The 15,991-nt window shown below is 42.9% G+C and overlaps 1 protein-coding gene across 2 annotated transcripts in view; it reads left to right on the top strand.

Annotated features, from left to right (window-relative positions):
• The window catches only part of LOC139412646 (cytoplasmic FMR1-interacting protein 1 homolog), a 114,888-nt gene that overhangs the window by 61,812 nt on the left and 37,085 nt on the right, over positions 1 to 15,991 (top strand). For both annotated transcript variants that reach the window (XM_071159415.1, XM_071159339.1), the window contains exons 12-13: positions 12,676 to 12,798; positions 15,579 to 15,704. In XM_071159415.1, coding sequence (XP_071015516.1) covers positions 12,676 to 12,798; positions 15,579 to 15,704 — 249 coding nt within the window. The remainder of the gene's footprint in view (positions 1 to 12,675; positions 12,799 to 15,578; positions 15,705 to 15,991) is intronic.

A 15,991-nucleotide genomic window follows, 5' to 3' on the forward strand; every position in this document is an offset into this window, starting at 1 on the left:
AAACACAACTAGTCCTGTCTCAATCTCTATACCAAACACACCTAGTCCTGTCTCAATCTCTACACCAACCACAACTAACACACCTAGTCCTGTCTCAATCTCTACACCAAACACACCTAGTCCTGTCTCAATCTCTACACCAAACACAACTAGTCTTGTCTCAATCTCTACACCAAACACAACTAGTCTTGTCTCAATCTCTACACCAAACACAACTAACACAACTAACAACTGAAGTTAGTGAGGTAAGAGTCTCCAACTTCAGTGATTTTTGCAGTTCGTTCCAGTCATTGGCAGCAGAGACCTGGAAGGAAAGACGACCAAAGGAGGAATTGGCTTTGGGGGTGACCAGTGAGATATACCTGCTGGAGAGCGTGCTACGAGTAGGTGCTGCAATGGTGTCCAGCGAGCTGAGATACCTAGCAGAGACTTGTAGATGACCTGGAGCCAGTGGGTTTGGCGACGAGTATGAAGCGAGGGCCAGCCAACGAGAGCGTACAGGTCGCAGTGGTGGGTGGTATATGGGAATTTGGTGACAAAACGGATGGCACTGTGATAGACTGCATCCAGTTTGTTGAGTAGGGTGTTGAAGGCTATTTTATAGATGACATCGCCGAAGTCGAGGATCGGTAGGATAGTCAGTTTTACGAGGGTATGTTTGGCAGCATGAGTGAAGGATGCTTTGTTGCGAAATAGGAAGCCAATTCTAGATTTAATTTTGGATTGGAGATGCTTAATGTGAGTCTGGAAGGAGAGTTCACAGTCTAACCAGACACCTAGGTATTTGTAGTTGTCTACATACAGTGGGGCAAAAAAGTATTTAGTAAGCCACCAATTGTGCAAGTTCTCCCACTTAAAAAGATGAGAGAGGCCTGTAATGTTTATCATAGGTACACTTCAACTATGACAGACAAAATGAGAAAAAAAAATCCAGAAAATCACATTGTAGGATTTTTTATTTTGTAATAAAAAATAAAAAAATAAATGTAAAGTTTTATTAAGTTTTCTTGTTTTTCAATCAACCAACAAAACATTCACAGATGTGACAGGCTTAAAAAAATTAAAATAAAAGATTAAGAAAAATAAACATTTTTTATTTATTTATTTATTTTTTCCCTTGGTGCTTACACTGCTCAAAAAAATAAAGGGAACACTTAAACAACACAATGTAACTCCAAGTCAATCACACTTCTGTAAAATCAATCTGTCCACTTAGGAAGCAACACTGATTGACAATAAATGTCACATGCTGTTGTGAAAATGTAATAGACAGCAGGTGGAAATTATAGGCAATTAGCAAGACACCCCCAATAAAGGAGTGGGTCTGCAGGTGATAACCGCAGACCACTTCTCAGTTCCTATGCTTCCTGGCTGATGTTTTAGGCACTTTTGAATGCTGGCGGTGTTTTCACTCTAGTGGTAGCATGAGACGGAGTCTACAACCCACACAAGTGGCTCTGGTAGGGCAGCTCATCCAGGATGGCACATCAATGCGAGCTGTGGCAAGAAGGTTTGCTGTGGCAAGAAGGTTTGCTGTGTCTGTCAGCGTAGTGTCTAGAGCATGGAGGCGCTACCAGGAGATAGGCCAGTACATCAGGAGACGTGGAGGAGGCCGTAGGAGGGCAACAACCCGGCAGCAGGACCGCTACCTCCGCCTTTGTGCAAGGAGGAGCAGGAGGAGCACTGCCAGAGCCCTGCAAAATTACCTCCAGCAGGCCACAAATGTGCATGTGTCTGCTCAAACGGTCAGAAACAGACTCCATGAGGGTGGTATGAGGGCCTGACGTCCACAGGTTGGGGTTGTGCTTACAGCCCAACACCATGCAGGACATTTGGCATTTTCCAGAGAACACCAAGATTGGCAAATTCGCCACTGGCGCCCTGTGCTCTTCACAGATGAAAGCAGGTTCACACTGAACACGTGACAGACGTGACAGAGTCTGGAGACGCCGTGGAGAACGTTCTGCTGCCTGCAACATCCTCCAGCATGACCGGTTTGGCGGTGGGTCAGTCATGGTGTGGGGTGGCATTTCTTTGGGGGGCTGCACAGCCCTCCATGTGCTCGCCAGAGGTAGCCTGACTACCATTAGGTACCGAGATGAGATCCTCAGACCCCTTGTGAGACCATATGCTGGTGCGGTTGGCCCTGGGTTCCTCCTAATGCAAGACAATGCTAGACCTCATGTGGCTGGAGAGTGTCAGCAGTTCCTGTAAGAGGAAGGCATTGATGCTATGGACTGGCCCGCCCGTTCCCCAGACCTGAATCCAATTGAGCACATCTGGGACATCATGTCTCGCTCCATCCACCAATGCCACGTTGCACCACAGACTGTCCAGGAGTTGGCGGATGCTTTAGTGCAGGTCTGGGAGGAGATCCCTCGGGAGACCATCCACCACCTCATCAGGAGCATGCCCAGGCGTTGTAGGGAGGTCATACAGGCACGTGGAGGCCACACAGACTACTGAGCCTCATTTTGACTTGTTTTAAGGACATTACATCAAAGTTGGATCAGCCTGTAGTGTGGTTTTCCACTTTAATTTTGAGTGTCACTCCAAATCCAGACCTCCATGGGTTGATAAATTTGATTTCCATTGATAATTTTTGTGTGATTTTGTTGTCAGCACATTCAACTACGTAAATAAAAAAGTATTTAATAAGAATATTTCATTCATTCAGATCTAGGATGTGGTATTTTAGTGTTCCCTTTATTTTTTTGAGCAGTGTATATATACATACACACCCACATATATACACACACACATATATATATATACATACATACATACATACATATGCACACGTACTCAAAAAATGTATAAAATAAAAACACAAAAAAACATATATAACACTTGCAGCAGCACTATCAAGGTTCTTATCAGCTATTTCTAGCCTTCGCTGAGACGACGGACCAATAATTCGTTTTTAGGTTTTACAGTACCTTACACAAGATGTATCTGCGCATTTCCCTAGTCACCCCGTTCACTCTGTCCAGTTTGAAATATAGTTGAATAGTGGAGACCAAAGTCTATCAAACTTGGGCTGTCTCTTGTGGAGGTCATAAGTGAGCTTTTCAAGAGGAAGAAAGTCAACAATCTGGTCAATCCACATTTTAAATGTAGGAGGGGTATTAGAGGCCCACAATAGAATAATACATTTCTTAGCAAAGTATGTAATAGTCAAAAGCAAATTTTCTCTGTCAGGATCAAGAACAAAGTCCTGCTGGGCATTAAGAAGATAGATACACAGGGTCATATCAAACTGTACATCTAGTATTTGCCAGAATCTGGCAATCTCTCTACAACTCCAAAATACATGCATATAGGTTCCACTTTCAGAGGTACATATTTTACAGTTAGGAGACATATCTGTTTTCATTCTATGGAGTCTCAAAGGAGTATAATAAAATTTGTACAAAAATGTGTAATTAGATTCTTTCATTTTTACATTGGTAGAGGAGCAGTATACCCTGTCGCAAACCTCCGCCCATAACTCATCACTGATAGTCAGACCAAGGTCCTTTTCCCAGATTATTTTCAAAGGAGTAAAGGAGGAGCTTCCTTTCTCAGAAAGGAGTCTATAGATGTAAGATATTTTGCCTTTAATGGATTGTGCTGTGACAAGAAGGGTTTCAACTTCATTCAACTGAGTTCTAAACCTCCTCTTGGAGGTAAATGAGGAAATTACATGTCTAATTTGAAGATATTAAAAAAAAAATGGGATCTTGGCACATTGAATTCACTGCAGAGCTCTTGAAAGGATTTCAGTGTAGTGGTTTTCTGATGAAATAGGTCTGAAAAGGTCCTGATTCCTAGGGTATGCCAAAGATTAAAGTTGGCATCCCTCAGGGCTTTTGGCAAGTCTGGGTTGCCTACTATAGGCGAGTGAGAACATATTTGGGAGGAAATGCCCAGGTATTTCTTACAGTCCCTCCACGCTAGTAGGGTGCTGTAAATCACAAAGGTTTTGGCTATGTTGCCCACTTCACTAAAGTTATTAATTAATATAATTGAGCTTAAGGGCAATGAACCACAGGATTGGGCTTCTATCTGAATCCACGTTGACTCTTGTCTGTTTGTGATCCATGTTAGCATGTTGCGGATTTGGGCAGACCAGTAGTACAATTGAAGGGAGGGAAGGGCAAGACCACCCATAGATTCAGGTTTCGATAGAGTGGAAAACTTGATCCTAGGTTTTTTATTGCCCCATATAAATTTGGTGATGCTTTGGTTAGTTGTTTTGAAGAAGGAAACTGGGAGATAGCATGGGAGCATCTGAAATAAATAGTTCAGTCTAGGGAGGATGTTGATACGGATGACATTAATTCTTCCTACTAAGCTAATTGGGAGGGAGATCCAGGTTTGGAGATCGTTCTTGATTTGATCCAGGAGTGGAAGATAATTTTCCTTGAAAAGGCTATTCAGATCTGGTGTTATGAAGATCCCGAGGTATTGAAACCCCTGTGTATTCCATTGGAAAGGACATAGTGTCTTCATAGAGCTGGTGAGTGTAATATTGAGAGGGCAGACAGTGGGTTTGTTAAAATTGATATTATAACCTGAAAACTTGCCATACTGAGCAATTGTGTCTAAAATGAGAGGGAGGGATTTCTCAGGGTTGGATATGTAGAGCAAGACATCATCTGCTTAAAGCGAAATCTTGTGCTGCAGGCCGCCTGCAGAAACACCCATAATACTTGGATTGCTCCTTATCAACTCTGCCAAAGACTCCGCCCCCAACAAGTAGAGCAGCGGGGACAGCGAGCACCCTTGTCTTGTGCCCCGTTCCAGAGGGAATCTGTCAGAGTTCAGTCCATTAGTAGTCACCATGGCATTTGGATGAGAGTATAGTGATTTGATCCATTTATAAAATTTGGGCCCATATTGAACTTTTCTAAGACTGAAAACAGAAAGCTCCACTCCATCCTGTCAAACGCCTTCTCAGCATCCAGTGAAGCCAGCATTACAGGGGTCTTCTGTGCGTTTACTTGATCAATAATATCAAAAAGACGGCGAATGTTATCAGAAGAGTATCTGTATCTAATAAATCCAGTTTGGTCCGCTTTTATTATTTTGGGAAGAAGAGTGTTTAGTCTTTTGGCAAGCAATTTGGTAATTATTTTATAGTCGAAATCCAACAAGCTTATGGGCCGGAAGGACGAGCAGGATAGGGGGTCCTTGTCCTTTTTGAGCAACACTGTAATGCGAGCTGTGTCCATTGAGTCTGGAAGAACTCCGTTTTTGCAAAAATTCTCTAGCATTGGCATGAAGATAGGGCTGAGCTGGGGCCAAAAAGCTTTGTAGAACTCTCTGGGGAATCCATCCGGGCCTGGGGACTTATTAGGTGGCATGGAGGTAATTGCCTCCAGAATCTCCTCAGGAGTGAAGGGGGAGTTGAGATCTTCTTGGTCGGTCTCTGATAGTTTAGGTAGCGAGATTCCCTCTAGGAAAGAGTGGAGTTCTGCCTCCGTGTGTTTTCTCTCAGAGGTATATAGTTTGCAGTAAAAATCATGAAAAGTTAAATTGATATTTTTGGGGTCATATGTGACCTTGTCCTCTGCTGTTCGGATAGCCATGATTATACGCTCTGACTGCTCCTTTTTTAATTGGTAAGCAAGCAATCTACTGGGCCTATTGCTATACTCATGGTATTTCTGTTTAGTAAAGAAAACTTTTTTTTTTATCTCCCGAGTGTAGTCCAAATTCAGTTTGGCTTTGGCTGCTTTAAGATGACTCCAGTTGGTGCTGTCTGGGGATTGTTTATGTATTTTTTCACAGCATTCCAGCTCCCTCTCAAGATCTAGCCTGTGTGCTTCCATGGCTTTTTTCTTAGAGGAAGCATATGCGATTAGATGGCATCTTAGTGTGGCTTTAGCAGCGTCCCACATTGTGGCCCGGAGAAACAGGAGAATCTTTATTGTCTTGTGTGTAGTTGTCTATCCATGTAGTTACCAATGTATGGAACGCTTCGTTTGATAGCATGGAGGTGTTGAATTTCCAGCTCTTTGACCTCGGGATGTTTTTGCAGAGGTCAAAGCGGAGGTGGACAAAGGCGTGATCTGAAAGTGCTATGGGTCCGATTGTACATGTGGCTGAATTTATGAAACTCTTTGGGATAAAAATGTAATCTATACGGGAGTAGGTGTTATGGACATTAGAGTAGTATGTATAGTCCATAGATGAGCTATTAGTCTCTCTCCAGATATCTATCAGTCCCATGTCTTTAGTAAGAGAGTTCAACATCTTTGCAGATCTAGGATTTGTGGTGGGGACTTGAGATGATTTGTCTAGGGTTGGGTTAAGGGTACAATTAAAATCTCCGGCCACCACGCCAAAGGAGACACAATGCTCATTGAACAGGGTTATCATTTTTGACATGAAGGCAGGAGTATCTGTGTTAGGGGCGTATATGTTTAAGATAGTAATTGGTTGACCATATAGTGACCCAGTTATCAAAATAAATCTCCCCTCCGGATCAGATATGTTTTTGTCAATTATGAATGGAACATTCTTATGGATAAGTATGGCTGTGCCTCTACTGTTTGATTTGAAAGATGAGAAATACACCTGTCCCACCCAAGCTCTGCGGAGTTTGGCATGTTCAGCATCACAGAGGTGTGTCTCTTGTAATAAATAGCGCGATGTCTGCTTTCTCCTTTTTAGAGCACATAGTATCTTTTTCCGTTTTATTGCATGCCCTAGACCATGGCAGTTCCATGTCAATAGATTTAAGGTACTAGTCATCGTCATCGAACAGTTATCGCACTTTAGTGCAAGTCATCGCTGGGTAAAAGTGGATAGTAGTTACAGCTGCGAAAAAAAGGAAAATAAATGGTATATATAAAATAATAATCTCTGAACACCCCAGCCGAGTTCCCAAACAACTCGACACATCCCGTTGGATCTATTATCCCCCCGCTCAGTCTCAATTCTGTGTTCCGAATAAAACAAAAACTGGGAACAGTTAGCAACGTCTCCCTCTCCCCACCTAAGAAATGCCTCATCCTCTCCACCCCGCATTGAGTAAATGACAACGTCTCCCCCTCCCCACCAAAGAAATGCCTCATCCTCTCCTCTCCACCCCGCATTGAGTAAATTACAACGTCTCCCCCTCCCCACCAAAGAAATGCCTCATCCTCTCCACCCCGCATTGAGTAAATGACAACGTCTCCCTCTCCCCACCAAAGAAATGCCTCATCCTCTCCACCCCGCATTGAGTAAATGACAACGTCTCCCTCTCCCCACCAAAGAAATGCCTCATCCTCTCCTCTCCACCCCGCATTGAGTAAATGACAACGTCTCCCCCTCCCCACCAAAGAAATGCCTCATCCTCTCCACCCCGCATTGAGTAAATGACAACAACTCCCCCTCCCCACCAAAGAAATGCCTCATCCTCTCCACCCCGCATTGAGTAAATGACAACAACTCCCCCTCCCCACCAAAGAAATGCCTCATCCTCTCCACCCCGCATTGAGTAAATGACAACATCTCCCTCTCCCCACCAAAGAAATGCCTCATCCTCTCCACCCCGCATTGAGTAAATGACAACGTAGCCCTCATCCAGACCACACTAAAAGAGGTAGAAAATAAAATGAATAGCCCAGCCTACATATAAAGGAAAATAAATACATTGTAGGATTTTAAATTAATTTATTTGCAAATGATGGTGGAAAATAAGTATTTGGTCAAGTATCTCAATACTTTGTTATATACACTTAGTTGGCAATGACAGAGGTCAAACGTTTTCTGTAAGTCTTCACAAGGTTTTCACACACTGTTGCTGGTATTTTGGCCCATTCCTCCATGCAGATCTCCTCTAGAGCAGTGATGTTTTGGGGCTGTTGCTGGGCAACACAGACTTTCAACTCCCTCCAAAGATTTTCTATGGGGTTGAGATCTGGAGACCGGCTAGGCTACTCCAGGACCTTGAAATGCTTCATACGAAGCCACTCCTTCATTGCCCGAGCGGTGTATTTGGGATAATTGTCATGCTGAAAGACCCAGCCACGTTTCATCTTCAATGCCCTTGCTGATGGATTGAGGTTTTCACTCAAAATCTCACGATACATGGCCCCATTCATTCTTTCCTTTACACGGATCGGTCGTCCTGGTCCCGTTGCAGAAAAACAGCCCCAAAGCATGATGCTTCCACCCCCATGCTTCACAGTAGGTATGGTGTTCTTTGGATGCAACTCAGCATTCTTTGTCCTCCAAACACGATGAGTTGAGTTTTTACCAAAAAGTTGTATTTTGGTTTCATCTGACCATATGACATTCTCCCAATCTTCTTCTGGATCATCCAAATGCTCTCTAGCAAACTTCAGACGGGCCTGGACATGTACTGGCTTAAGCAGGGGGACACGTCTGGCACTGCAGGATTTGAGTCCCTGGCGGCGTAGTGTGTTACTGATGTTAGGCTTTGTTACTTTGGTCCGAGCTCTCTGCAGGTCATTCACTAGGTCCCCCCGTGTGGTTCTGGGATTTTTGCTCACCGTTCTTGTGATCATTTTGACTCCACAGGGTGAGATCTTGCGTGGAGCCCCAGATCGAGGGAGATTATCAGTGGTCTTGTATGTCTTCCATTTCCTAATAATTGCTCCCACAGTTGATTTCTTCAAACCAAGCTGCTTACCTATTGCAGATTCAGTCTTCCCAGCCTGGTGCAGGTCTACAATTGTGTTTCTGGTGTCCTTTGACAGCTCTTTGGTCTTGGCCATAGTGGAGTTTGGAGTGTGACTGTTTGAGGTTGTGGACAGGTGTCTTTTATACTGATAACAAGTTCAAACAGGTGCCATTAATACAGGTAACGAGTGGAGGACAGAGGAGCCTCTTAAAGAAGAAGTTACAGGTCTGTGAGAGCCAGAAATCTTGCTTGTTTGTAGGTGACCAAATACTTATTTTCCACCATAATTTGCAAATAAATTCATACAAAGTCCTACAATGTGATTTTCTGGATTGTTTTTTCTAATTTTGTCTGTCGTAGTTGAAGTGTACCTGTGATGAAAATTACAGGCCTCTCATCTTTTTAAGTGGGAGAACTTGCACAATTGGTGGCTGACTAAATACTTTTTTTGCCCCACTGTAGCTATTCCTCCTGTTATTGTTTTTAATGAATATATAGCTGTTCTTTGCTGTTAGTGTTTTAAATTAATACATAGCTATTCCTGCTGTTAGGGGTTTTAAGGAGTGAGAGAGTACATCTCGTGTGTTTTTAATGGGTGAGCGACTAGACTACATCTCGTGTGTTTTTAATGGATGCGATACTAGACTACATCTCGTGTGTTTTTAATGGGTGAGCGACTAGACTACATCTCGTGTGTTTTTAATGGGTGAGCGACTAGACTACATCTCGTGTGTTTTTAATGGGTGAGAGACTAGATGACATCTCATGTGTTTTTAATGGGTAAGAGACTACATCTCATGTTTTTTTTAATGGATGCGATACTAGACTACATCTCATGTGTTTTTAATGGGTGAGCGACTAGACTGCATCTCATGTGTTTTTAATGGGTGAGATACTAGACTACATCTCATGTGTTTTTAATGGGTGAGCGACTAGACTGCATCTCATGTGTTTTTAATGGGTGAAAGACTAGACTACATCTCATGTGTTTTTAATGGGTGAGATACTAGACTACATCTCATGTGTTTTTAATGGGTGAGCGACTAGACTGCATCTCATGTGTTTTTAATGGGTGAAAGACTAGACTACATCTCATGTGTTTTTAATGGGTGAGAGACTACATCTCATGTTTTTTTAATGGGTGAGATACTAGACTACATCTCATGTGTTTTTAATGGGTGAGCGACTAGACTACATCTCGTGTGTTTTTAATGGGTGAGCGACTAGACTACATCTCGTGTGTTTTTAATGGGTGAGAGACTAGACGACATCTCATGTGTTTTTAATGGGTAAGAGACTACATCTCATGTTTTTTTAATGGATGCGATACTAGACTACATCTCATGTGTTTTTAATGGGTGAGCGACTAGACTACATCTCGTGTGTTTTTAATGGGTGAGAGACTAGACGACATCTCATGTGTTTTTAATGGGTAAGAGACTACATCTCATGTTTTTTTAATGGATGCGATACTAGACTACATCTCATGTGTTTTTAATGGGTGAGCGACTAGACTGCATCTCATGTGCTTTTAATGGGTGAGATACTAGACTACATCTCATGTGTTTTTAATGGGTGAGCGACTAGACTGCATCTCATGTGTTTTTAATGGGTGAAAGACTAGACTACATCTCATGTGTTTTTAATGGGTGAGATACTAGACTACATCTCATGTGTTTTTAATGGGTGAGCGACTAGACTGCATCTCATGTGTTTTAAATGGGTGAAAGACTAGACTACATCTCATGTGTTTTTAATAGGTGAGAGACTACATCTCATGTTTTTTTAATGGGTGAGATACTAGACTACATCTCATGTGTTTTTAATGGGTGAGCGACAAGACTACATCTCATGTTTTTTAATGGGTGAGATACTAGACTACATCTCATTCCTTGCCAGACCCACTGGCTCCAGGTCATCTATAAGTCTATGCTAGGTAAAGCTCCGCCTTATCTCAGCTCACTGGTCACGATAACAACACCCTCTGTAGCACGTTCTCCAGCAGGTATATCTCACTGGTCATCCCCAAAGCCAACACCTCCTTTGTCCACATTTCCTTCCAGTTCTCTGCTGCCAGTGACTCGAACTAATTGCAAAAATCGCTGAAGTTGGAGACTTATATTTCAATCACTAACTTTAAACATCAGCTATCTGAGCAGCTAACCGATCGCTGCAGCTGTACATAGCCCATCTGTAAATAGCCCACCCAATCTACCTACCTCATCCCCACATTTACTTTTCTGCTCTTTTGCACACCAGTATTTCTACTTGCACATCATCATCTGCTTATTTATCACTCCAGTATTAATGCTAAATTGTAATTACTTTGCTACTATGGCCTATTTATTGTCTACCTCCTCACTCCATTTGCACACACTGTATATAGACTTATTTTTTTTCCTACTCTATTATTGACTATGTTTGTTTATTCCATGTGTAACTCTGTGTTGTTTGTGTCGCACTGCTTTGCTTTATCTAGGCCAGGTCGCAGTTGTAAATGAGAACTTGTTCTCAACTGGCCTACCTGGTTAAATAAAGGTGAAATAAAAAATAAATTAAATTAAATTAAATTGCCATAGATAAAATGCAATTGTGTTCATTGGCCGCAGCTTATGCCTGCCCATACCATGACCCCACTGGGGCACTATGTTGTCGTGGCGGAATCCGAATTATTTAGGTAACATTTATAAATAAAATGTTTTGTTATTTTTATTGCTGATGTGAGTCAGTATGTTGGCAGCAGCCTCTCTATGTTAGTGATGGCTGTTTAACAGTCTGATGGCCTTGAGATGGAAGCTGTTTTTCAGTCTCTCTGTGTTAGTGATGGCTGTTTAACAGTCTGATGGCCTTGAGATAGAAGCTGTTTTTTTATTCACAACACTGTCTGTGTGTTTTGAATAAAACCAACTACATACTGTACAAGACATTTCCACTACAATGTTCACATTGTTGACATCAGCGAACTGCCCGCCCACACGACGCCATAAACGTGGTCTGCGGCCAGTTGGACGTACTGCCAAATTCTCTAAAACGACATTGGAGGCAGCTTATGGTAGATAAATGAACATTCAATTATCTGGCAACAGCTCTGGTGGACATTTCTGCAGTCAGAATGCCATTTGCACTCTCGCTCAACTTTAGACATCTGTGGCATTGTGCTATGTAACAAAACTGCACATTTTGCAGTGGCCTTTTATTGTCCCCGGGACAAGGTGCACCTGTGTAGTGATCATGCTGTTTTATCAGCTTCTTGATATGCAACACCTGTCAGGTGGATGGATTATCTTGATAAAGGAGAAATATTCACTAACAGGGAGGTAATACAAATTTGTGCACAACATTTGGGAAATTTCTGGGATCTTTTATTTCAGCTCATGGAACATGGGGACCAACACTTTATGCACAGCTGGAGCCCTGAGCTGGAGATATTTTATTTGGCACATCTTAGATAGTAACTTAAAGTTATAAGCAGTGGCGTAGCACTATGAGGCGAGGGGGCCATGAGCTTTAGGGCCCTCCCCAATAAAAGACACAAAACATGGGTTGTTGACAGTATTGAAAATCATACCGTGTATATTTCAGAATACCTCGGCATACAGTATACCGCCCAAGCCTAATGTCAAGTGTAACCTGTAATGTGAAGGGTTAGGGTTAGTTAACCTGTTATGTGAAGGGTTAGTTAACCTGTAATGTGAAGGGTTAGGGTTAGTTAACCTGTAATGTGAAGGGTTAGGGTTAGTTAACCTGTAATGTGAAGGGTTGGGGTTAGTTAACCTGTAATGTGAAGGGTTAGGGTTAGTTAACCTGTTATGTGAAGGGTTGAAGGGTTAGGATTATGGTTATGGTTAGTTAACCTGATATGGAAAGGGTTAGGGTTAGTTAACCTGTTATGGAAAGGGTTAGGGTTAGTTAACCTCTTATGTGAAGGGTTAGGGTTAGTTAACCTGTTACGTGAAGGGTTAGGGTTAGTTAACCTGTTATGTGAAGGGTTGAAGGGTTAGGATTATGGTTATGGTTAGTTAACCTCTTGTCCTAATAAAGGTGTCTCTCTCTAGGTGGTGACGGGGTCCGGTCGTCAGGAGGCCCACAAGACAGACCATGAGTACAGGAAGCTGTTTGACTTGGCTCTGCAGGGAATGCAGCTACTGTCCCAGTGGAGCGCACACGTCATGGAAGTGGTGAGTGACCTCTAACCTTATCCCTGACCATAACCTGTTGTTTAGAAAACTTTTGTGTTATGGCTTTTCAACCTCTGCCATATTGTGGATTCAGAGCTGTCTATCTAATAGAAATCTAAGGGTTTTCTATCATGGAAGCTTCTCTAATGTCAAACATGTAAAGTGTGGTGTACCGCAGGGCAGCTCTTTTGGCCCTCTACTCTTTTCACCAATAACCTGCCACTGGCATTAAACACAGCATGTGTGTCCATGTATACTGATGATTCAACCATATACGCATCAGCAACCGCAGCTAATGAAGTCACTGAAACCCTTAACAAAGAGTTGCAGTCTGTTTTGGAATGGGTGACCAGTAATAAACTGGTCTTGAACATCTCTAAAACTAAGGGCAGTGTATTTGGTACAAATCATTCCCTAAGTTGTAGACCTCTGCTGAATCTGGTAATGAAGGCTGTTGAACAAGTTGAGGAGAGTAAATTACATGGGTTTTTATCTGTCTTTTTCGTTATGTGTCGGACCCCAGTAAGACTAGCTGTCACAGTTGGCTAATGGGGATCTTAATAAATCAGATCAAACCCTAACCAACACACTTCATGGAAGTGGTGAGGTCCTACATCCCAAGTGATGGTGCCTTTGACAACAAAGACTACAGTGGAGACGACCCTCACAGACAGACACCTGCCAGAGACTTACTATCAGGGTGGCCAAACTGATTTCTCTCACAGTTCACACTGTGACTACTATCAGAGAGGAAGAGGAAGAGAGAGGCCCAAAATCTGTCTCCCTGCGGCAGGTGACGTTGTTTCGCCCACCAAGCAAGGAGTTTTTGTATGGAGGACAATGAGAGAGTGTCGAATTTGGCCAACAAACTGAATGGCTTATTTGATTGACTACAAGTTTAGTAAATCTTAAGTTGTTACGAGTGTATTGATATACAGTAACTGGGACAGGTGACATCCCGGAGTTATCTTGATGGCTATGCATATTCATGACATGAGGCTAGGCATGAGGCTAGGCATAGCATCTCTCTCCAATGAATACAGGCGGTTGATGTCAACAACCCTCATCGAATATTCAAAAAAGGATGACAAAAAATGAGGTATCCACCAATCCAAAGAAAGGATAGGCGAGAGCTAGACCGCCTTCCATGCTGCCTTGTGGAAAACCACTCCCATTTTTAGGGCGCAGAGACATCTTGTCAGTATATCCATGATCTTTCCTATTGTCTTCCCTATTGCCCACAGTCTCTCCTCAAGGTCTTTAAACACAAAATAATTTTTTTCAGTTCTCTCTTTCTGCTCTCTTTCTCTCTCTCTCTTTCTGTTCTTTCTCTCTTTCTGTTCTTTCTCTCTCTTTCTGTTCTTTCTCTCTTTCTTCTCTCTCTGCTTTCTCCTTTTCTCTCTTTCTGCTCCACACTGACTCTGTACCGGTACCCCCTGTATATAGCCTGCACATTGACTCTGTACCGGTACCCCCTGTATATAGCCTCCACACTGACTCTGTACCGGTACCCCCTGAATATAACCTCTACATTGACTCTGTACCGTAACACCCTGTATATAGCCTCCACATTGACTGTGTACCGTAACACCCTGTATATAGCCTCCACATTGACTCTGTACCAGTACCCCCTGTATATAGCCTCCACATTGACTCTGTACCGTAACACCCTGTATATAGCCTCCACAATGACTCTGTACCGGTACCCCCTGTATATAGCCTCCACATTGACTATGTACCGTAACACCCTGTATATAGCCTCCACATTGACTCTGTACCGTAACACCCTGTATATAGCCTCCACAGTGACTCTGTACCGTAACACCCTGTATATAGCCTCCACATTGACTCTGTACCGTAACACCCTGTATATAGCCTCCACATTGACTCTGTACCGTAACACCCTGTATATAGCCTCCACATTGACTCTGTACCGTAAATCCATGTATATAGCCTCCACATTGTCTCTGTACCGTAACATCCTGTATATAGCCTCCACATTGACTCTGTACCGGTACCCCCTGTATATAGTCTCCACATTGACTCTGTACCGGTACCCCCTGTATATAGCCTCCACATTGACTCTGTACCGGTACCCCCTGTATATAGCCTCCACATTGACTCTGTACCGGTACCCCCTGTATATAGCCTCCACATTGACTCTGTACCGTAACACCCTGTATATAGCCTCCACATTGACTCTGTCCCGTAACACCCTGTATATAGCCTCCGAATTGACTCTGTATCGGGACCCCCTGTATATTACCTCCACATTGACTCTGTACCGTAATACCCTGTATATAGCCTCCACATTGACTCTGTACCGTAATACCCTGTATATAACCTCCACATTGACTCTGTACCGTAATACCCTGTATATAGCCTCCACATTGACTCTGTACCGTAATACCCTGTATATAACCTCCACATTGACTCTGTACCGTAATACCCTGTATATAGCCTCCACATTGACTCTGTACCGTAATACCCTGTATATAGCCTCCACATTGTCTCTGTACCGTAATACCCTGTATATAACCTCCACATTGACTCTGTACCGTAATACCCTGTATATAGCCCCACTATTGTTATTTACTGTTGCTCTTTAACTATTTGTTATTCTTATCTCTTACTTATTTTGTTGTTGGTATTTTCTTAACTGTATTGTTGGTTAAGGGATTGTAAGTAAGCGTTTCACTGTTGTATTCGGTGCATGTGACACCTGTTGATAATGATGAGGATGATGATGAGGATGATGATGAAGACAACTCTTCCTGCAGTACTCGTGGAAGCTGGTTCATCCAACGGATAAGTACTCGAACAAGGAGTGTCCTGACAACGCGGAGGAGTATGAACGAGCTACACGATACAACTACACCATGGAGGAGAAGTTTGCCCTTGTCGAGGTCAGTTTACTACCTTTTCCCTCCACAATCTGTCTGTTGTCCAATCACCCTAGCCTGGTCATTACCTAGCCTGGTCATTACCTAGCCTGGTCGTTACCTATTCTGGTCATTACCTAGCCTGGTCATTACCTATTCTGGTCATTACCTAGCCTGGTCATTACCTAGCCTGGTCATTACCTAGCCTGGTCATTACCTATTCTGGTCATTACCTAGCCAGGTCATTACCTAGCTTGGTCCTGTATCTGTTTCTGCTGTCTAGACCGCTGTTCTGGTCGTTACCTAGCCTG

This window comes from Oncorhynchus clarkii, chromosome 1 (assembly GCF_045791955.1).
Source record: "Oncorhynchus clarkii lewisi isolate Uvic-CL-2024 chromosome 1, UVic_Ocla_1.0, whole genome shotgun sequence".
Classification (NCBI taxonomy): domain Eukaryota; kingdom Metazoa; phylum Chordata; class Actinopteri; order Salmoniformes; family Salmonidae; genus Oncorhynchus; species Oncorhynchus clarkii.